Raw genomic sequence first — 23,918 nt, forward strand, 5'->3', positions numbered from 1 at the left:
AGCTTTCAGTTGACTTGCATTATGGAGTTTGTCTTATGGGTTGCTGTAATACTTGCTGGTTTTTTTAACTTTCTCTGTATCTTTTCCCTTGTTATGAAGGGGGAGGGAGGGGAACCAGCTTTTGCTCATTGCTTGAAAACAAGTCTCAGAAGTGGGAGCAAACTTACAGCCTCTGAAAACAGTCTCTAAACTGCTTGAGATGTTGCATGCATTTGCATACAATTAGGAGGTGTATTTGCTTACATTTCCTTGTCCTTTAGAAAAGAATGTGTGGAGGTAAAAAAACAAAACAAAACAAAACCCTAAGATTTAGGTGATTCTTAAAGCTTTGTGTGATGACCTGTGTGGTAGGGTGTTTTTGTTTTCTGCTTGGTAGAACCAACTCACTGAGCTTGCTTTGTGGTGCCATTAGCTCTTATCTGGTGTATTTTGTGCTTTTGGAAAAACTATTGCAATGACTTGATTTCTCTATATGCAATTACTTAAATTAGGGGACTAACTTTATTGTTGTTAAGGGTGTAAGTTGTAAATTTGTTAAACAGATTGAGTGAAAACCAAAGTAATCAATTTTTCTGAACTTCTGTATGCCAGCTGTGTGTAGTTTTACTTGGATAGCAAAAAAGATTTGGATTTATTATGTACAGTCAGTTTTGCTTTGGATACTAGCGCTCCTTGACAGTGGACTTGCATTGACAGTGAAATATAACAAAAGCTAAGTCCATTGATTTTGAAAATTATGAACCCTGTTCTCCCGCTTCTTCCCCCCCCCCCCCCACCAACTTCTTAAAATCTGAACCAGATTTTAAAACTAAACTGTCAAGTGTCGTCTTAGAACTTCTCTTTGGGTTCATTTTTGCAGTCAGGGAAGGAAATCGGGATTTTCGGGTTGATACTGATTAGTGTCAATACTGTTTTGATGGTCAGCAGTTTCTTAAATTTTCTTTTAAAATTGACCTGTAATTTGTTGTCCGAAGAATTACTTTTAAGCATATCAGCAAACCTTATTTTCATTACACTAGGAACCTCAAAGAGAACTATGAGCTCAAGTTTAAATGTTCAGTAGTTGTATAACAGTCTTATTTTTCCTGTTAATAATTAGAACAAAGAGCTTGTTCGTTCTTAAGGTAGCAAGGTATAATAACTTTCTCTTGCAGAAAGGGATGCTGAATGGATGCAGAGCAGTCGTTGAAAGCTAGGAAACTTAATATTTCTTAGAGGTTTTTTAGATTTCATTAATGCTTAGACAGCAGTTGCGCTTCACCATATTGCCTCTGCTGCCTGAGAATTTCAAGAAAGATAATAGTAATGGTGCTCAAGTATTAATAGTTTTCCTTAGTAGTTTGATTTTTTTTTTTTTTAATATCGTTATTAGTCTTTTTTAATACTGGGTTAGGTGTTTTAACTGCAGGTTCAGAGGTATGGTCTTGTCTTAATGCTGGCAAACCAATCTGCAAGGAGTGCTTTGGGATTTGGTGGGTAGTGTAAATCGTGCTCGAACAGCAAAACGTGGATGTGTGGTGTTGCTTTCACTAGTTGTTATTGAATGATCTTGTAGAGAATAGTGGGATAAACTGGTAGCCCAGAAATAGCTTGCTGCTTAGAAAGACTGTACGATGAAATAGTCTAACTTTTCCTGCTGGTGGCTTATTTTAAAACTGCAGCCATTCAAACAAAGTAATGAGACCTATCATCATCTGATGAATAATTTTCTTTATTGCTGTGAATAATAGTCTTACCTCTAAGAAGGCTTATCCTTACTTTATGTAAAATAGGATGACTTGGATTGTGAATATGACAATCTTAAACTCCTTTTCGAAATAAAAAAGTTGAGAGTCTATTTAGATTGCAATATTGTTAGTAGCTCATAAAATTTGTTAGCTGCTGTGCCTCAAAACGTAGATTGTTTCTCTTAGGATTTATTAAAAAGCAACCCAATGTATGATTTTTAACTGAACCTTATTGTAAGGGCTTGGATTGATCATTGAAAACCGTCATTAACCCTGGTGTTACTGTACTTTTAGAGGCAAAACTGAAGTAACAGTACAGCTCATCCTACACTGTGCTGCAGTACCTTGTCTCTGTTGCATCCACTTACTTCCAGTGGCAAAATTGTGCGAATTGGAACAAATCATCACAGTGAAACTACTTGTTCTCCTTGTTCTGACAGGCATATGCTTTGTTTTGTTGAGAGTTTTTACTTGTAACAGAAAAGCAATTGCACGTTTAAATGTACGTGATGGAGGGGAGCAAGAGCAAGCTCTATATTTAGGGTCATGTTTAAGGAACCAAGATATCAAATTGCCACCTCCTTTGTGTTTGTAAATAGCTTGAGAATCGGTATAAATGTTAATTAAGCACTTGGTCTCTTGTCAATGAAAATATTAGTCGAATGTTAGCTTGCACGACAGCGATCTAATTTTACACATGACTACACAACACTTGCTAGTTTGCCAGGCTCCCTAGTGTGTGAATGGGAGAACCTCTCCCTGAGGTGAACGGTATATTCTGCAGTATGTTAGACTGTGTCAGTTCATCAATTTTTGCAGGCTTTTCATAGCAGTATGGGGTTTGATTTGTGCTTAATTGAAATGGTAACAAGTATGCATGCTTTGCATGTTCTTTTGGCAAAGTAGTGACCTTGCACCCCCCCCCCCCCCCCCCCCCCCAAGCAATGCTTGTGTTAAAAGTGCCCATGAGGATGGGAAGGATGTTTTTTGGTGTGTGGATCCCTGATGTGAGGGATTCTGCTATATTCTCACCAGAGCTTGAACTTCTCTATCTCCTTCAATTCTTGACAGTCATCTTGACAGATTGACCCAGCCTTGAAGTTTGTCTCTTAATTACTGCATGAATGTATTTTTGTTTGGAGCTTGATAATAAAAACGCTCCTGGCCTGTTGACTCAGTTGAAGTGGTGTAAAGAAATGCATGATTAGTGCAGATGCCTGATAGGAATTTAGGAATTTACATTTCTGTAAATGTCTTTTTCCCCTTTCCCCTTTTCTAACTGTAATGAAAAGTGAGGTTACAAGCAGGTAGACTGTAGAACACCTGTGCAATCAATTTATAGATTTTTCTTTATTTTCAGTAAAAAATACCTGATGTTACATTATAGAACTGGAAAAAAAAAAAACCCACGTTTTTTCACAGTTGCCATTCTTCACAAGCAGTTGGATTATGTTTTATAAGCAGCTTCCTTTTCTGAATCTTCTAGGCACTTAGCATCTTTTCCCTTGTCAAGGAAATTTAGATGCTAAAGTCATTTGTTTCAGTGGGTTATCTGTCAGGTTTTTTTATTGCCACGTCAGTAAACCTGGAAAGCTTTACAGCGTTAAACTTAAGGGTTCCTGGCATTCTCCATGAAGAAATTAACAGCTAAGCTTGACTTAAGCAGATACTGAATAGTCACATGGGAGAAACATACCTGAAGCTCTGCAGCTGTTTAATACAGCAAACAAAAAGGCAACAAGATCTAATGACAAGGAGTTTGACAGACTTTCAAATTTGACATTAGGTACGTTTTTAATAGAGAAGACAGTAAAGCAGAGTTTTTGGTTGGATGACATTGGTTTTCTAGTATTTAGTATATGAGATCAAGTGTTTTTGTATACTGTCAATCAGAAATTACTGGGTTCAATGCGAGTTTTGGGCAAAAGTCGTGATATGTTGCAATCTGCAATGCTGACAGTAAATTAGTAGCAAAAATAGGAAACGTGTTATGAAAGTACTGTTAAACACTCTTTTGGCTAAAATGTAATAATTGCTACTGCACTACCTTGTTAGTGGGTTTTAATGCATAAAGATAGATTCACGGACTGTCCTCTCTTGAGCAAGTACCAGCGTCTTATCTTGGTAGAGTTTATAATGCTGGATGGGTGGAGTTTATTCACACATGGTGTAATGTTGACTTTTCTTCATCAAGCAAGTATTAAATGTGTGGATATATCAATATTGTAAGCTTGCCGTAAGTGAACCTATTAGTAAAATATAATATTTTTAACTTAAAGACAGCACTAAAAATACTGGTGAATGCAAATATTCGTCTATGTTTTAAAGTTGAGATTTGTGAGACTGCAGATAAATTATTATCTAGTAGACTTTTGAATATGGTGTATTAAATCTCTTATTATTACTTTGTTTTTTGAATATGATGGAGGTTCTGCACCTTTAGTTTGTTTAAACTCATCTAACTCCATGTTTCTAGCCGTTAAGTTTACTGATTTGTTGAAGGTGGACTCTAACTGCTTATGAAATGGTCAGACAGCGAACAGGGTTAAACTCTGAGGAAGTAAGTAGCAGGAGTAATCATTCTTGGCATGACTTTATGGCAAACAAGTCTGTAATGGAGAATAAACTCCTCTTGTCTGCACTTCAGTCATTCTAGTTTAATTTGACTTTAAGGTCAACATGCCTAATCCACGTACACTTTTCAGTTATTCATTTAAAAAGTGAATTATCTTGAGATTAATTGTCTCATAATATAGATGTGTATCCCTGTTTTACCTGTTCTGATTTTGTCAGTTCCTCAACAAGTCTTCATATTATTCTGTGTATTGTGCTGGCATGTCAGTTGGCCTGACTGTGCCCCAGTACTTAAGCTTTGAGAGCTTTCAGTCAGGTCTCTTAGTAACTTCAGTGCTTTGCAGATTCTTACTCAACTCCGTTCCCGGTTCTAACGAGACTCTGCATCTTCTTGTGGTCCTGTATGTAAGTTCTGGGTTTCCCTATCTTCTGGGCAGATGAGCAGTTCCAGTTAGTCTTTCCAGTAACACTGCCCAACTGAAACAGATCATAAAATGCTGTACCAGATTGGAAAAAAGGGAGCTCAGGATGCACTTCTCCTGTCATGGAGAAGCTCTGGCAGAATATACTCAGCCTGCTGTCCACCCCCCCAAAAGCAAAACAAACAAACAAAAAACCAAAACCCTGAAATTCAGCCATACTTAGGGCTTATGCAGGTATGATTGCCATGAGGAATGGCAGTAAATTTTTGGTAGGGGAGACTGTGCTGAATTTCAGCCCACTTTGTTTAGTATATCTTCAGTACCATCCAGACTTCTAGCGGGTGCCAGAACAGGAGAAAGACTTCTGGAAAGCTGATATTACTTCCAAGGCACAAAATTGTGAGGCTTATTTCAGGACAGGTGTGCAAGAGATTACAGAATGGAGGTCGACCTACTTCCTGCCAACGTAAGATGGTTCTTAATGCAGCACGTGGAGCTTCTTCTGTGATGGTATATCTGTATAAGAGAATTTTGTATGAAACAAAATGTATTATGTCATGACTCCATTACATGCAAGTTAGGAGTTAGGTTTTGTCCAGCTTGTTGCCTCATCCTCTTTGGCAAAATAGCATCTGCCCTGGAAAACTTAAGCTTCAGTAAGGTTGTTTCGTGTCTGAAAACACCAAATATTTCTAAATGCCTGAGTTGCTGCAGTAGTCTAAGCTGCAATTAACTTCATCCTGATCTTCAGGAATACAGATTTTTAAGGCAAGGAGTACTGTGTTTTGGTATATGTTGTGTGGTCAGTACCTAGGTGCTGTTTGTGCCCTGATTGTGGGGGAGGTTCCAGGCAAATAGCTGCAGGGCACGTATTTTCACAACAACTGAAGAACAGTCCTGCATCAAATCAACAATCCATCCGCGCTAGATCTTGTCCTTGGCACTGGCTAAGTTTATGTGCCTACAGAAGCAGAATATTTTTTTAGAATATTTTCCCTGCATCCAGTAGTTTGTGGCCCAGGGGCGTCCTGTTTTTTCTGCAGCTTCTTTGAGTGGAACTCGGTCGTATTTGGGATTACTTCAGGTGAATATTGTCTTGTGTAAGAGCAGTGAGCAGATGAGCACGTGCAATTACTAGTGCCTCCTGCCTGGTATGCACACTTCTGAGCCCATCATTAAGCTGACATTGGGATTAGCTTTTTTGTGATCTGTACTAACCTGAGAACTGCCAGAAAATTAGTAGTATTGTTGATATGAAGATTAAAACAGAATAACTATTTGTGGTGTTTCTGTGCTCTCCAGTAGCTGATAGACTGCGTTTCTTGGTCAGAAATGACTGGTCGGTCTTTAGGGGAAGAGAATTTATGTAGGGACTTGATAATATCCTGCTGGAGACAGAAGACAAGGGGGAGAAGGAGACTTCCTTTGCATGGTGTGAAGGAGGGAGAGGAGAAGACGGGGGCTACTGAAGGAGTGAACTGGCAAGAAGGTGCAGATGATGGGAAGACGATGAATAAACAGTCTTGCTGAAGAATGTTGTGGCTGCATGTGTGCTGCTACCTCAAAGCCAGTTGTCTGGCAGTTCGTTGAAATTATTGGATTTCCACAGTATCTGTTTTAACTTCACCACCTCTCCCTGGGCTGTACCACACTCAAGTAACAGAACGGCTTCTTTCCTCCAAGTTTATGGCAATCGGAGTAAATGGATATATTCAGCACTTCAAGCATATCTGCTCCCGTCTGGACAACAGGAGGAGCACGTGCTCCGTGGTATCTCCCGTGGCACTTCCTCTTTGCTGTGCCGCTTTGGGAGAAAGCGTGGGTGTATGGCTGGGTGTGAGCTTCAGTGCAGTCCAGCAGTCTCCCCTGCTCCAGCCAGTCGGTGCACTAGGACTACAGGGTGCACTGCAGTGATCGTCCATCCTGCAGCCAGGAGGCTTCCGGCATGGGGAGCAGCAACGCGGAGTACCTTGCCTTGCGCCATCGGCTCTGCTCACACCTCCCTGCTTGGGCCCGGAAGGTGGGGTGGAATAATGTACTGACAGTTTTGGCTGCTAAGTTCAATGAAATGCTCTGTGTACAACTTGGTGCCAAGTGTTAAAATCATTGTACAAAATATAATAAAACCTGTGCAAAGGTGTGTGTATTTTTTTCCCCTCCCTCCTAGCCTTATGAGAAGAGCATAGTTCATCCCGGTTGTGGAATTTAGCAGGGTCTCTCTGTACATATCACTGTTCTTTCCATCCTAGCTCATGCCACTCTTCTTTCTCCCCTTCTTCCCTCCCTGCTCCCCCAAATAAATTAGTGAACTCTTCTTTGCCTCAGTTGCTCTACAAAGCATGGCAAATGCTTTAGCATTAACAAATATTTCTTAGTAGCCTCTAGAATTTGTATGTCTCTCATATGTCGTTTGCCCCTGCTCTGTATCGCTCTGACACAGTTATTTCTCTTATCCGAGAGCCAAGTGAAGCTCTTAAAGCTAGAGGGGTGGAGGGTTTGTCAAACCACAGTAGAAATTGCGACCCTGTTCATGTCTGAAATGGTCAGGGGAAAACAAACAATTTCTCAAAGCAAGGCAGGGCCTGCCTTTTAAAGATACCAGTATTTCAGCAGCTCTGCTTTAGTATTAGATTTCTTTCCATTATGGTCCGGTTAAATCTTGTAGTACCTTAGAGGAAAAGTGCGGGCTTGACTAATGTGTGAAGAATGGGTGAACAAGTCAAACTTCTCCCCAGGTCCCTGGTCCTAGCCTTGCAAATCCTTCTCACCCCTGGAAAATAGTAGTTATCATCTGGAAATTCTGCTACTTCTTGGGTGTCTTAGGCTGTATCATCTTCCAAACTGAACAGTCAGTTTTGGTTGATGAAGTCCTGAAGTAGTACTATGCCAAGCAAAGCTATTTAAACAAGGCTTTTGTGTAAGTAATCACTTGATTTCTTCCTCCCTATTTGTCCCTCTGATACTGCCCTGGCTGTTTCCCAAGTCATCTACAGCTATCTTGCAGCACAAGTGCCAGTGCATGTTCGTTGCCTTTTAGTCTTAATGACTTTCAGGGTTATAGTGGTTTGTCCCTGAGAGCAAGCTGTGGCGCTTCACAAAAGCAGATTAATTAGTGGATGATAGAAGAAGTGTGGAAATTTTTGTTTGACCCCAGAGCTTATGATACTATATTCTGGTAGTTATCAATGATGTACTGCAAGAAAGCATCTAAGGTGGAGACCTGCGTGGCAGCATGTTGCACTTTTGAATATCTGCCTGGAATGCTGTGCAATTATTGGAAAAAGTAGTGTTGTACGGATGTAGTCATTGAAAAGGAACTGGCTTTATCTGGCAAAAGGTGCTACTGTGAATGCATTGCTTTGCAAAAGATACTTCCAGTAAGTGCGAAGCTATTCCTTGAAATGAGTATTTGAGTTCAGACAACTTCTATAACAAGCAATATTAGCTGACTTCCTAAGTATGTAATAGGTAGGAGGTTAAAAAAGGTAGCAGTGGGAAATTGCAGTAAGAAAAATTGATGCAGTAACTCAGCTTTTGGAAGAAGTGACCTTTATAAGAAGGGAGATGACAAGGACTAGTCACAAGTCAAAAAAATGCTGACTTTGGCATAGATGCCGCTTACAAAGCTAGCGATGGTCTCAGAATGCATGTTTGTCTGACAAATGGAAATAGGTTGGCAAAGAGCTATATAAGGCTTAAATGTCCAAGTTTTTGGGCCAAGCAGGAGCTGTTCAAAATTGGGAAACTTACCCTGGGTGGAGTTCAAGAGTAGGGCATAATTATAGCTGGCAACACAAAGAAGGAAGCTAGGAAGTCTGAGGTGGATTTGGAGAGCAAATGGGCAAAAAAGATTCTTTACATAAAAAGTAAAAATCTGGAAACCACTGCTGTCTAAGATCACTGGCATTATATGCAATAGTTAAAGGAAGGATTCTGCTGAGAACTTAACTTCTTTGCATAACGTGTCACTGCTAGACCAGTTTGTGATATCTTCATTCTAGTTATGTTCCCTTTCTGGCAGTAAAGGTGAAATATGATTAAACTGAAGTGTTAGGAAATGATGGACTGGAACATGCTAATAATTTGAAAGCATTCTAAATTGCCAGGCTCAGATACTCATTCAGACTGCTGAAGGAGTTCAGAAATACAGCTAGTGAAAATGCACAAACTCCTACCGAGTACAGAAGTGGAAAAAAAAGAGACTAGTACATTTTTAGAGAGTCTAACAAAAATCTGGGGAGTTGAAAGCAAGCAGTTTACAACTGCTTACTTACAGTTACTTACAACAGTTACTTACAACTAAGTTTGATAAACTTTATGAAATTGTAATTTTGTAACTCTGGCAGAGTTCCTTTAGATACTTATTCTCCAAAGAAGAATATCCTCCTGTTTTCTTTGAATGCTTTTAAGGCATAGACAGGCGGATCATGCTTGACCAAACACTTATTGATGAAGGGGTTGATTGTGCTCCACAACAAATTTACCTGGTATAACCAAAACAGTAGTGGTCATCCCCAGCCTTGTCTTTAACGCTATTGTTTTGCAGCAAGAGGAATCGGGTGAGACATGGATCATGTTTTTTAGCCGTTGCAGTTTAGAGCACAACTTATTAATACCAACTGAAATCACCGATGGTCTGCGTTGGTACTGTGGATTGCAGGGTGAGGAGTGGATTTGCTTTCTGTTCATCCATCCCTGCTCTGAGCAATAAGCCTCCCTGGCAAAGGGTTTGGAGAACATCGAGGAACTGTATCGCTCAACCCTTCTCTCTAGGTCAACCACTGAACGTGAGTCAGCGACCGGAGTGGTCACGAGGTGAGAGGCAAAGCATTGTCGTAAACCTCAAACCAATTAGACGGGGAACAGACTAGAAATAAGAGAATTTTGTCGTGGTATAAAGAAAGCAGGATGCCTTAATTTTTGTGTGGTGTGGGCGTTTACTCGTTATTTGCCAGAAAATAAAAAAGGGGAAGGTTAAGTTTTTTTGTTAGCTTGCTTGTTTTTTTCAGGGTGAAAGGTAGATGACCCACACTAACGGAAAACACTGCTATAGGTAAAAGTGAAAGGGCACCAACACTGAATGAAACTGAGAGTTTCAAATAAGTATGCATTAGAGGGGAAAACGTTTATGATGTATACATCCCAGAACATTTAAAATTAGCTATTAGCGCAAAAGAGATTCTAGGTTCCATTGTGCTAAGTCAGTGGACATGGAGCTGGAATTTAAAAAACCAACAAAATAACTAAATAGCACGAAGAATGGGCTAAGAATCGTACGTTAAACTTGGGAGAGTTGAGGGTTGCTTGTTTGCTTTCATCTTGATTGTGATGCTCAGCTGTGACTATTCTATCTTGAAAAATACTCCAGCTAGATCAGTAGACTAAGTAGGACTGTATGAAAGTGTCCACACAAAAAAGGTTTGAAGAGATGCATGCTGCTAACTTCAGAGGTTTTTATACAAAATGAGGCTCTTCGAGGTGTGTTTTTGTATTATAAAAACAGAAAAATGATGTATGAAATGAAATTTAATTCAAATTTAAATGTTTATCACGTGGTGCATAATTATAATTGATTGCTGCAAATCATTCCTAAACTCGACGAATTCTAGATAACAAATATTGAGTTGTAGCAAACAAACTTAAAATAAAAATAGGAACATGAAGTTTCTTGCTTCTCAATTAAACCGCTCTCCAACTTAAAAAAAGGACTTAAGGATAATCTGGGGGTAGCTAATTTGGTAAATGTGCTGTGAGGTTTCCTTTTACCCGTGTTCAGAAACAGCAGATGGTAGCAACTGTCAAAATCAAAGTGCTGGGTTATATGAGCTATGATTCTGACGTGTTACATCATTTTATGTTCCAAATGCTGGCCCTACAACTAGGGAAGGATCAGTTGATGCCAAAAGATTTTTAAGATGCTTCATGTTTTTAGGAAACCAGGTTCAGTGGGAAGATTCTAGGGCGTTTTTCTTCTCATTGCAACACAAGAAATCGGTGCTTTTCTCCATTCCTGGAGCATCTACACATGCTTGTTTGCGTTGCAGGGGTTGTTTCTCTTAACCCTGGTCTCGAGAAATGGCAGTATGCAAGTGGTAGCTAGAAATTCAATGTCCCTTCAGGCTGTTACCGTCCTCTTCCTTTCTTGCTTGCGCTACGTTGTGTAAAAGGAGGTTGGCAGCAACTGAGCCTGCTTGGCTACCCATGTGAAGCTGCAACAGCCCCAAAGTCATAACCGTTTCTTGCAATTAAAGAATTACATTAACTGGAGTAGTTATTTTAGCAGTGCTAACAGGTCAAAACACGAGTTTGCTGTAGAAGTTTTTACTTCAGAGCCACATGTTTCAAGGCATGAAAAGTCTGTGACTCCTGACTTTGTATTGCAGTTCAAAGGTCAGTTCACATAATGACATAAGTAGTTTGCTTTTTAAGAAAGTCAATCAAAAACTACACACAGGTTGTCTTATTTACTAATGGCACTTTGCAAGAAATTGTCTTGGATAGTTTTGTTTCTGAAATTTCTATTCTCACTTGCTCCTTGGGTTTCTTAAGAAATGGAGAAAAAGTTGCTACTCTTTGTGACGGCCTTTAAAAGAAGCCTCAAATTCTGTGTTAATTGAATTAAATATGTAAAATTTTAGGCTTGCGATCATGAATTCATCTGTAGAATTACTTTCCAATTATGTGACTACCTCTTTTCACAGAAATCTCCGTAAACCGCTACAAATGTTACTCTCTTATAACTGTTTTGCCAGAGTCTCTGAAATACCATGCATCTTTTTTTTCTGAATCTCTAGTAGTTCTTAATATTTTCAAGTTTACACTTGAACTGCCATTATCCATGCTGATAAGTTAATGAACTGACGTTACCTTAGAGCAGAACAAACATGCCATTGCTTCCGATTGGCAGTCGAATATATTCTAAATTGCAGAGTGATTTGCCTTGTCTTCATCTTCAAAGTTTGCTTTTGTGTATAATGGCATGAGATTTCTTTAAAGATCCTCATAATTCCACTGTTTGTAAGTTATTGGATGCTTACTGAGTAGTACTTGATTTTTCTGTACAAATAAGTCACTGTGGAATCTTTTGCAAAATATAAAATGTAAATCTTTATAGTGTGGTTATATTTGTTTGTACTTTCTTAGGAGACAGTAATGGACTGACCAAATTTAAAACTAAAAATAATTTTTGTATCAGAAGACTTAAGCCTGTAGGATTAGTTTTTCAAGAAAAGCTGGTTGCAATATTTGACAGTGACATAGAAGTTGCCAAGTAGCAATTCACCTGTTAATATTGTTCTGTAAAGTCATTATATAAATGCAAGATAAAATGATATTAGTTAGGTAGCTAACTAGCAAGTTTGATAGAAGATCTAGCATGGAAAAATTAGGCCTATGAGTGTATCCCAGATTATAAATGAGACTCATTAGAAGCACGGATTGGAGCACCAGTGAATAGAGACAAAAACCTCACTTTTTGAGGTTTAAATGCCAAAAGAGCAGAAATATCTTTGTGGTAGAGCTCATCTGATTAATGAAAGAAATAACTTTTTCTGTTTTGTGAGGTTTTTTTTCAGTGAAGACTGAGGATTAATAACTTAATCTTGGACATGAAACTTGTTTTAGAGAAGTGTTTTTTATTCAGCCTGCTCTGAAATTGTTAATATTATCTATTTATTCGAATCAGAGAGAAGTAGGATAAAATGATTTTATAGTGTGATCAACATCCATCTTCTTCAGTTAATGACAGATAAAACTCTCAGCCAGTACCTGAGACTTCTAGCAAAATTGAATCCCGAATGGTATTTCTAATAACTAAACAGATTAAAAAAGAAGAAGCCTTTAAATTTGTCCTGTTTCATGTAGTGAAAAGAGCTCACATCCAACTTACTGTCTAATAGAACACATTAAGAGAAGGTTGTTACATTTGTTACATGAATAAAGAGGGCTCTAAACCTTCTTAACTCCTGATGTATGCAATTTTGGGTTCATATGTTGAACCTTGATTTCCATTTATTTCACTGCACTGAGGATACTATAATTCAGTATAATAAAATAAGATCACAGAATCACAAAATCGTTTAGGTTGGATGGGACCTCTGGAGATCATCTAGTCCAACCTCCCTACTCAAGCAAGGTCACCTAGAGCATATTGCCCAGGATCTCATCCAGACGGGTTTTGAAAATCTCCAGCGACGGAGACTCCACTACCCTTATGGACAACCTGTTCCAATGCTCAGTCACCCTCACAGTGAAGAAGTTTTTTCTCAGGTTCAGATGGAACCTCCTGTGGTTCAGTTTCTGCCCATTGCCTCTTGTCCTGTTGCTGGCCACCACGGAGAAGAGGCTGGCCTCATCCTCTTGACACTCCCCCTTCAGATACTTGTACACGTTGATGAGATCCCCTCTCAATCTTCTCTTCTCCAGGCTGAACAGGCCCAGCTCTTGCAGTCTTATATACTCTTTCTCTCAAAGTGAAATGCTGCCGTGCTTAGAGAATTATTTTTTGTCTGCCGGAGATGTCTGCACACTGATAAACCTTAAAAACTAGGGCCAGATCTGCAATTGCAATTCTGTGTCTAAAGTGGGACACAGGAGTTTAGGTGACTGAATTTAAGCATGAGACGCACCACCAGGTACCTGGTAATGCTCCTGTACTCCAAGACCTTATATGCATTGGTCTTCACCAAAAACTTGCCACTCTTCAACAGAATTAATCGCACCGAATGTGTTGCGTGCAGTTCGTCTGACAGATTTTGGAGGTCTGCTTCAGTATGAGGTGACTCTCTGTAGAAGCGCCTGTATCTCTCCGTGGATGGATTATAGAGAACTAGCTTGGATGCACATACCTACATTTGTTCATGCTGCTCCCCTTTCCTAGGTTTCAATGGCCAAACATTTAAGAAATTTGGGACCTAGGAGACTAAAACTTGAGCTCCTTTTCTCCAGGGGAAGGTCGCATTCCCTTTTCTTGTCCTCTTTCTGGCCCCTTGAACCTTACATTTCTTTCTGTGCAGTAGCATAGCTTCCCTAAGAGTAGTTCTTTCTCTGCCTAGCTGTTTACCTTGAAGCTGGGTCACCGTCGTAGGAGAGGGAGTTGTAATTTTGAACCTCCAGAGACTGAAGGAAGGCATTGAATTCAATTTTACCACATCTCCAATGACTGTGTAACTACTTAGATCAAACAATAAGCATTGGCATCTCAACTTCTTTCTCCTACGTCCTTCTCGACAAATGCGAGCAAGTCTGCCGCTACTTTATAGGCCAGCAGGTGCCTTAGTCCAGAAGGAGGTCTGAGATATAAATTCTCATTTTGTATAGCAACCGAACTTTCCAGAGGGAGGTTGTATTTCCAGACACGTCTCTTTGGTATTCCTGTTATATAGTGGAAGAATTGCATCCGACCAACCTGCCGTGAGTCTTTTCCTGGGGTTCCTAACTCCACTTGTGCTTTCTGTAAGACATCTGTGTGAATGTAACCCTAGTGCTTGCCTCTGTTGCCATTTGCCTTCGTTTGCTGATTTTGAGACATGAGCAAAAAGGCAGCATGAGCAGCTCTTACATAGCTAATTGGTGTGGTTCTTGTGCATAGCATGGACGTACTCTTCTTCTTCTTCTTCTCATCATTATCACAGTTACTCCTTACCGGGGAACTGCAATGACATAGTTCAGTTCTAAACAGGGAAATGAGAAGGATTTTGTCATAGGTGAATAGTCTTGGATTATTATTACTGTTATATTGGAGACTGAAATGTCTCAACAAGCAAGAGAATCCTAGAGTCATCTTATAAAAGATCTTATCTTAATAGCCAGAATGAAGGATAGCTGGGCTGCCTTGTCTTCTCTTTTATATAGGCTGTGGTCCCAGTAGTTTCAGAGAATCAAATAATTGCTTATACATGAATTAAATACCAGCGGATCAAGTGATCTTGATTTGAAATAGCTGAGATGCATGGTGTGGTTACTAAAAGTGACTTGAGGGTGAACAAAGGCAATTTGTTACAATTTTAATAACTATTTTTGGTACCTGCTTTTCAGTGCAGTGTACTTGTTTGTACATTGTTGCCCCAGCCAGATTTTTCTCACTAGCCATTCATGTATCTGCAGTTTGTGGACTTGTGCCCACTTTATATTCGGTACGTTTTTTTTTTTTTAACATCGTAAACTGGGCTTTTATTTGCTGTCTTTCCTTTCCTGGGTTATTTCCAATTTCTAAAATAGTTTGTGTGCTATTTTTTCCTACATTGTTCTCTGTGTCATTTTTCTTTTCCTCCCTCTAGTTTATTCCTTGAACAGTACAATATGCTTTCCTTCCTAAATCTTAAATTTATTCCTATATCAGTCTTGCTTTTCTTACCATTTCTACGGAGGCTTAATATATGAGCTTTGGAAGAGCATTGCTAGGAACTTAATAGCCAGAGAATGAAACAGAGGGCACTTGTGAAAAACCAGACCATCTTTTAGCTGCTAAAGGGCTACTGAAAAACGGTTGAACTTCTATGTAGGGATTTTCTTTAGACTGGTATGGCCTCTGGTAGTTCCAGCTATTATTTGGTGAATGTTGAGTCTTTTTCTTGAGCTCCAAGTTGAAGAGTGAAGCTGATGACAACTCATATGAATTTCTTGCTATCAGCTTTAGGCAGGGTGAGAACGTGATTGACAGTGGGCATCAAAGGACACAGACATCATCAGAAGGTTGGGTTGTGGGCAGTGGGAGAAGATAGAGTGAAAATACGTGGGAAGGAAGCGTGCTTAATAACGAATTGGACAAGAGGGTGATGGAATCCAAATATTTGAAGAGATTTCATAGCTAAACGTCGTGTTGAGTTTTAAGGTTACGTACTGGTTGCAGCTAGGACTTATGGAGCGAAGTCAAATGTAACTCTGATAGGAAGATCTCATAGGCTGGTGATGTAAGTTAATAACAGAATTAGGGAGAAAAGGTAGAGCTTTTCAGTCCCAATTCAAAGCACTGTTTACTGGGGTTGCAATTTGTCTGCAAATGGCAGTGAAAGAGGTGCTATGCTGGGGTCGCCGCATGGGGATGAAAGTCGGGGTCAACAAGGTGAAAATATAACTCTTTATTGAATAATAGTGTTAGGGTGGAATGTGTTCTGAATAGTCCGGGCAAGCTGAGTGTTTTATAGTAGGTATTTGTAAAGATAAAGGATACAAAGGTGCTCAAATATTTATATGAAAATGATATAGCCACTGAACATCAAGATTTCAAAGTACTCTGCTAGGAGGATAACAATGTGTTTACATATGAGTGTGGTTTGTTTGTTTTTTGTGCCTGCCAAGATCTTTCAAGGAACAGGATTTAAAAATGTTACTTGGCGACTTGTTCTTTCTGTTTGGTTCTTCAGTTTAATCACAGCTCGTCTGATTGCTCTTTTTATGTTCGCTTGGGAATCAGAGTGGTTGCATTTTTTTTCCAGCTTTCCTGCAATCTTTTTTTTATGGACGCAGGGCTTGGAGGTTAGATGATAACAAAGTGACTCAGCTAGAAGATGTGATATTTAGGTTGTTCTTTGAAAGAGGAACTCCTGCTTTTTTGTATTTTGAACCAATGTAGGGGTCAAATACTTCAAATTTCTTTTATACCAAGCACTTTGCATGTGTATGGGTGTCCTTTTTAGCACTTTAATTAATTCTCAGAAGTTCACTATAACTTCTTGCCTGGTTCCTACTAGATGTTTTGTGGCTAATGCACCCTCCAGGCTATGGAGAGATATATACACACACACACACACACACACATATTTTATATATTATATACACACACACACACACACACATATTTTTATATATATATATATTTAAAAAAATATATATATATATCTCATTCCAATTGTAAGGATTCCCCATTTTCCTCCTCCCAGAAGTTGAGGTAGAGTTGAACGAGTTAGGTAGTTACTAGAGAGACACATTTATGTTGGCATAGACCAACGCGGCCACTGAAAGTGGTCCTGTCCCCTTTCCCTTTCCAAATGTTCCACTAGACTTTTAATGAGCTAAATCAGGAGCTGATCTTTGGTTAAAACTAATCTAGAAAAAAAAAAAAAAAAAGACTTATGCTGCCTCAACCTGTGTGTGGGAGTACAGACTCACAAAGAAAAAAGAAGGAAAATATTAACCGTTATAGAAACGTGGTCACTCGTCTCTTGGGCACTCTTACCCTTCATAAGGGGCACAGTTAACTGATTTTTAAGGGAATGTGTGCATAACGGCTTGTTTGTAAAGGGGAAGTTTACGCTGTAGTTAGCAACTTTTCACCAAGTACCCGAATGGATACTCTTGCCTTTGCACATGACACCAGTGCACCTCAGTGCATGCTGACAGTGGAGGAAAGTAAATGTGGTGTAAGCTGGTTTGTATTTGCTTACCATAAACCTCTTTGCACAGCATGTCATGCAGAGTGGCTAATACACAGGTTTTCTGCTATAGTTTACTGTGAGTTAGCTTCGCTTAGTAGAAGAATGGACAGGAGGGAGTTTATTAATGGTCCCAGTGATCTCAGCGGTCCGCCTGCTTAGCATGGTTTTATTTGACAGTGAAGTCATAGTATGAAGATGTAATTTTTGTCAAGGGAGAAAGACAAAAAAGGGCAACCTGTTAATGGAAACATTTGCTCTATATATCTCAATGAGTCGCTTTGTTTTTCACTTGCCAAAATGAGTGAGCATGGAAAAAGGTTTTACTAGTAAAACTGGGAAGACCTGTCTGCGCTCATGAAGCGTGAAAACTGCCAACAGTCTTTGCATCCCAGAACGTTACTTCTCGTTCCCTTCCCCCCAGTCCCCACAATGCCAGGGGTTCAGCAGGCTTTTCCCTTCATCCTTGGAGGGAGAGGAAGGCGATATAGTCTTTGCACTTCTCTTCCAATCCTAGGTACGCCATTATTCCGATCACCCCCTCCATGTCCTGCACTGCAGACCTGCTCTGCTACAAAGGTTTTTATTTGAAACTGTTTCACAGTGATAATAAACTCCCTGTATCTTCCCTCCAGAGCCTGAGCTTGGTGCATCATCTACATTTTCTGTTTTCCTTCTCTGTTTCTTTAGGTTCTGTTTAGGAGTGTGTTCAGTGCGAGTGTTGTAAATTTTACTCAGAAGATAAGTAGAGATGAAACGAGATTGTGGTTATTTGGGAATGTGTTAGCGGGTACCTGCAACCAGGTCTGTGATCCACAGTTGTGCAGGTCTTGAAGTTACAGCTTTTCTAACCCGATGATGAGGGTTCCCATGTATTCCTATTTTTTCTCTTCCATTCCAATTTTATGCCTTTCTCAAAGTTATTAGAAATGTGCCACTGATGTACGGAAAGTTCCCTGAAATGCCGGAGCAGGTACAATACAGTATTCAAAGCATTTGTCCTCCAGGAAAGTGCAGGACAAGAAAACTGGCCAAACTCAAGCAAAAGCTCCGTAACTGTATGTGCAGTGACTCAGTCTTTGTAACTCATGGCTTCTTCCTATGAAAATTCTCTATTTTTTCAATACCTAGGAATGGCATCATGGTTTAATTAGTCTTTAAAACCGGGATTTCTTCTTCTAAAAATAGTGTTTTTCCTATTCTTATTAGCTCTACGCACAGAGCCCTGAGGTTTTCTCCACTTTTTAAATTAAGTGTATTCTGTCGAGCTATATCTCATGATTTTAGAGAGCTACTGCAAAACTTTGTTTTTCTCTTGAAAGATTATGAAAGTTTTGGGTTGTCATTCCGATTTAGTTGTTTGGTATATGTTCTGTCACGCTTTTGGCCAAAGCCTCGTGAAGAATGGCTGTTACCACAGACTCAGAGTAGTTGGGGTTGGAAGGGAGTTCACCTAGTTCAACCCCTCTGCTCAGGCAGTGTCCCCTAGAGCAGGTTGCCCAGGACCATGTCCAGTGCAATGTTATGTAAGAAAGAATATTTATTGTTTCTTCTATCAGGCGAAACTTAAGCAAAAGCAAAATTGTTATATTATTAGGTTATCATATGAGTCCCTGAAATGTGTGATGCAGACCCCGCTTGAATAGTGCAGAGGAGACGATATTTTGCTATTGTGATTAAAAAAATACTGATTGCATGTTATATTCGATATTATTATAAATAGGATTATAAGAATATTGTAAAAGTGATGCTATTGGTTTCTTTCTTCAACAACTCTTGTCAAGAATTCTCTCTATGTTATGAACAAAAGTAAGTTGATTAGAAGTTGTCCAGATTCAACATGCTATTGAGACTACTGAAATGTTTAGTTTAGTTTGCTAGTGCACTTCCGCTCCTTGGCAGATGAATGTTTGAGGCATGGATGGGATTCTCACCACTCTTTAGCCTTCTTACCATCTCCTCCCCAAGCTGATATTTTTCTGTAGATCAGATGTGTACTGTTTTGTGTGATCCATATATTATTCACAGTTATCTTGACTTCAGCACAGAATTTATTGTCTCAATTTCATAGGCTTCTGCTCTTATGTAGGCACCCTAGTTGGTCAGTCTGCACTTCACACACTCTGTATTTTCTGCCTGCAAAGTGGCCTTCAGTTTTCTTCTCCATAACTCCCATCTCATTCCCTAGAACAAGGAAGAGAGCTTGCACTCCAGTGTCAGGCAATTCCTCGAAGCGCTTTGTAGGGAAATGACAAGCTAGCCTAGATACCTGGTCATTAATGGTTGTGATACATGAAAAACATCTTGAGAGGGTACTAAATAAATGGAGAGTGGATTTGAAATACTTTGTCAAGTTTCTTCGTAAAAGTCACTGCATCAATACACCTTCAAGCTCCTAGAACTGCAAGACCTGAAATGCTGAATTGTTTAAGGAAAAAAAAGAGGAGGAGGGCAGATTTCAGGAGGTACTAGTAGAAATCAGACTGAGTGTTGACCAAGGATGTGCAAAGTTGACTTTCCAGTTCTTGGCTTGTTAACGTTCTCCATCTCTTCCCAGATTAACAGTCTAACAAGGATTTTTCGGAGCGACTATGAATTTGATTCTTCTAAACAAATCATCCATGCTCCTTTAAAATAGGATTCCAATGAGTATGCACCCATACAAAATGTGATCTGATTTAAAAAAAAAAAAAAAAAGCAGAACAAAAAGCTTTGATCCAGTAAGTTTCTGAATACTCTGGCTCCGTTCCACCTAACACAAACACAAGCCCAAGTCTAGTTGTGAGTTGACTTTAATGGAATTGCTCATGTGTGTGAAGTGCTTTGTGCTTAATTTCATTCACTGCAAGTGCTCAGCACCTAGCAGGATTGAGACTTGTGGCTTTGTTCCTTTTAAGACACACGGTTGTTTAAATTTGTGGCGTGCACTAACTTTGAGGAAAACCAAGGAGGAGACGTCTTAGGTTTCTTCAGTATGCAAAAGTAATGGTAAACAATGTAAATGGAATAAAAAGGAAACAGCCAGGATGATTCTGAGTTGCTTAAAGTTACCTACATTTAAAGCAGACCTGTTTATGGGTACCAGGCTGGTACTTCATGTATTTAACATGGGACCGTGTTTATGTATGTATTAGATTGCTGGCTGCAGTGAGAATCTGCTTTTGAAACAAAACTAGTGTTTTCACCGCACAGGTTTTAAAAACACATTATGTTCAGCTGAATGTAAGGGCATTTGATTGAAAGACGTGTATCAAGTTAGGTGAAATCAATTTAAATATAATTAAAAAAAAAAAAAACCCACACCAAAACTCAAATCTTCTGTAGCGCAGTAGAAAAATATTCTCTCTATAGTGACTAATTTAGAAAAAAGTTTATTTGGCGTTCCAGCTGTTTATCGTGTGTAAAGTAATAGTAGCAGAGCAGCAGAAAAATAATCATAAAATTTCTTGGTTTTTAATTTTTTAAATTGTGTGTGCATAGAGTGATGAAAATGCTTTCAGAAAATCAAATTGTATACAAACAACCTGTAAAGAAAAACTTTAAAAATAAGTTTATTTCTTTGTTTTCCACAGCAGGTTACAGATGTTAAGGGTCTGGCTGAGCTCCTGAGAAAGTAACCCAGAAAGCTGCCTTCGCTGGGCGCGTGTGGTTGCGTTAATATTTGTCAGCCGCGTGTTTTAAAAGGCAGGATGCTCTGCAGGTGACAGATTTGATGTTGCGCACGTTTGCCGCTTGGTGGTGCCAGACTGATTTGTAAATCCCAGATGCGAGACGAGATGAAGTCCTACCCGAGGGGTGTGTAATCGGCTGCAAGCGTAATTTGGTTGGAAAACGCTGGCTCGGTGGCGTGCTGGTGCGGTTGCGCCCAGCAGGCGTTCGAGCCTCCCGCGCTCACCCCTCGCATCTTGAAAACTGCTCTGCCCCTCCGTTACAACGGAGAAAAAACCAGACAGCAAAGCTACAGTCGTGAGGACCGAGTTTCTAGAACGCTTCTCTCATAGCGTGCACACAGCCAAAAATAGCTCGGATTTGGAGATACTCCAGGCCTGGTGCATAAGACGCCTTTTGGATTTTCAGAGACGGCTGAAGGTGTGCTGCCCACCGTAAATTTAGTGTTATTTCTGTAGGTGTCTTAAGTGGTATCGTTCCTGTGCAGTTATTACTTTAACGCTGCTGGGCTTTTCAGGTGTTTATTACTGAATTGAAGGGAGGGCACAGGAAGGGCAAGGCTGTAAAGCTAAAAGAAAAGACCCATGTAACGAATCTGATCTGCCTTTGTTTCCTAGTGGTGGAATTGTTCTTATGCTGACTTTAAGTTGTTACATTTTATTAAAATTTCTCCATTTGTTACAGCGTTTCAAAGTTATGAGTCTTTAGCATTGGAGTGTGTTTACATCGGCCTTTATAACTTCTTTTTTTTTTCTCTCTCTCTCTCAATACTGCAGTTCCAAAAGAGTTGGTGGAGCTTCACTTGAAACTGATGAGAAAGATTGGGAAGTCTGTCACAGCAGACAGATGGGAAAAATATTTGATCAAGGTACAATACGTGTGTTGTGTTATTCTGCAATGCTGGAATCTGGTTATGATGAGCTGTTGTGTCAGCAATCCCTGGTATGAATTTGTAGTGAGCCGTAGGCCGTGTTGTGGCCAACGTCGATGTGTGTGCCCAAACTTCAGTTGCATAAGATCCCAGCTTAGCTTTCGGTCTGCCTAGGCTTGTACAAAAATTTCTGGAAGTAGGCAATATCTTCTGCGTGTAAAAGAGCACCTTCATACTTGGTAGTAACATGCTTTTTAGGGACTTAGAGCCTTAAACGTAGAAGCAGATTTGGTAGCCCACAAACAAACTAAATTGAGCAGCGGGATTTACATAGTAACTATGCATTTATATATCATTTGTTTGAACGTGATTTAGTCATTGTGGTTTGGTTAGTATTGTTCCAGGGACTAAGCATACAGGAATTCTCTTCCTGTGTGTTCATGATAAATGAAAGTGTTGCAGTGATTTATATTGGTGTGCTCAGAATTGTACAACTAAGATGAAAATGTAATTACTTAAATGTAATTACTTCAAATGTAAAAATGCAGCATCCCATGGTTTTACTGACAGAGGTAATTCTATATTGGTATTTTAATTGTGGCTATACCTCTCTTGGCACCTTACAGGCAAATAGTTTTCAGCTTTAAAAGTTTTCCACTGCTTCAGAAAATAAAAATATGCAAATATTCAAAGTTAATATACTAGTATTTCCCTTCTAGGTACCTTGATTACTGTGCTTTCTATTCCAAAATAACGTAGTCTTGTTATTGTCTGTACAGCCGTGATCACATCTGACTTGGAATATATGGAGCGACAGACATTATGGCAATAGCAACAATACAAATTATAGTACCCAGAAGGATCCAGTCACAGTTTGCCCCTCTAGCGCTAGCTATAAGCTTTACGGAGTTAGCAATTTGCCTTGAGGTTTGTGTAGTCTTAAGATGATGACGTATCTAGGACTGGCAGCGTGTCAGGAAATAAGCTGCTGAAAGGCCTTGCAATAAATCTAACCTCTTAACTGTATTCTATAGACTTGTGAAATATTACAGCTGTAAAGTATTTATGATGGTACTTTAAAATAATAACATACAATCATCTGTGTAACTTCTGTGTGGTTTATGTATTACCAAATACTGTGGTTATTGAAGTCTGTTAATTTCCTTAATATACCTGAAAGCCTTTGCAGCAAAATGAGAAGTTCTAACTCTGACTAGTGAGCTTAGATACCCTGTTGAAGCAGATGTGTGATAAGCAGAAAGCAGAGGGAGAAAACAAGTTTATGAGGGAGTAGTCTGGAAACTCTTCCTTCAGCAGGCATTGCAAGGACAGGAAAATGGTAAGGAAACCCTTCCACCCGCCCCCATTAAGACCAAGTAAACAGTACTAAATTCTACCTCATTTACCAGACTCCAAAGCTAGCTGGAAACTTATTCTAGCCAGCGATTCCAAGGAATCTTGTGAACAAAGGAATTGGAATATAACTAATTAGAGAGGTATGCTAATATTGTCCCCATTTCAAAGGGATATGAGTTAGAAAAACAACAGAGAGTATTGGGAAATGCCACAAAACATAGGGAGAGCTGAGAAGGTGTAGAACCTTTGAGGGTGTTCTTAAGAGACGCCTGTAGTGTTATTTGACATACTCTAAAAGGCAAGGTTGATCTGTTTTTCCTCTATTAGAAACTACTGATGCGTTGCTATTGATGAAGCTTGAATAATTACGTTTCAGATGTGACCATTTTCTTTTCCTACGTGGGAGGGAAAATGTTTTTTAACAGGAGGAGGTTAAAGTTACACCCTCCTAAAACTTGTGTGTGTGTGTGTATATATACACACACACATATATACACACACACACACATATATATATGTATATACACACACACACACACACACAAATGTATTGCTAATATGTTTTATTACATGCCAACTTTCTGTAACTTATGTTTTACCTGACTGCCATGCTTATAAAGGGCAGGCATACAACACTATCACTAAGCAAGGGCTGGTATTTTGACACATGAATGTGTTTTTGATAGGAAGCTATCATGGTATTTTGACACATGAATGTATTTCTGATAGGAAGCTAACACGGCAATTGAGTTCTTTCCTTTCCCTGTTCTGATGGTGAACCGCTCAAGCTGGTTCACTAGCATACACACCAGCCTTTTTGGGAAGGGAATGGCTCTAAGGCTCTGGAATCTGGCTTTTCTCCTCTGTGCAAAGAGTCCTCATGGTCAAGTATGACTGTGCGATTAAAAAAAAAAAGGGTTGTTCTAAA

At 39.4% G+C, this 23,918-nt stretch overlaps 1 protein-coding gene across 4 annotated transcripts in view; it reads left to right on the plus strand.

The window, feature by feature from the left end:
- Window positions 1-23,918, plus strand: part of RSF1 (remodeling and spacing factor 1) — a 67,914-nt gene that overhangs the window by 2,356 nt on the left and 41,640 nt on the right. For all 4 annotated transcript variants that reach the window (XM_068930667.1, XM_068930664.1, XM_068930665.1 and 1 more), the window contains exon 2: window positions 21,540-21,631. In XM_068930667.1, coding sequence (XP_068786768.1) covers window positions 21,540-21,631 — 92 coding nt within the window. The remainder of the gene's footprint in view (window positions 1-21,539; window positions 21,632-23,918) is intronic.

Source organism: Struthio camelus, chromosome 1 (assembly GCF_040807025.1).
Source record: "Struthio camelus isolate bStrCam1 chromosome 1, bStrCam1.hap1, whole genome shotgun sequence".
Taxonomy (NCBI): domain Eukaryota; kingdom Metazoa; phylum Chordata; class Aves; order Struthioniformes; family Struthionidae; genus Struthio; species Struthio camelus.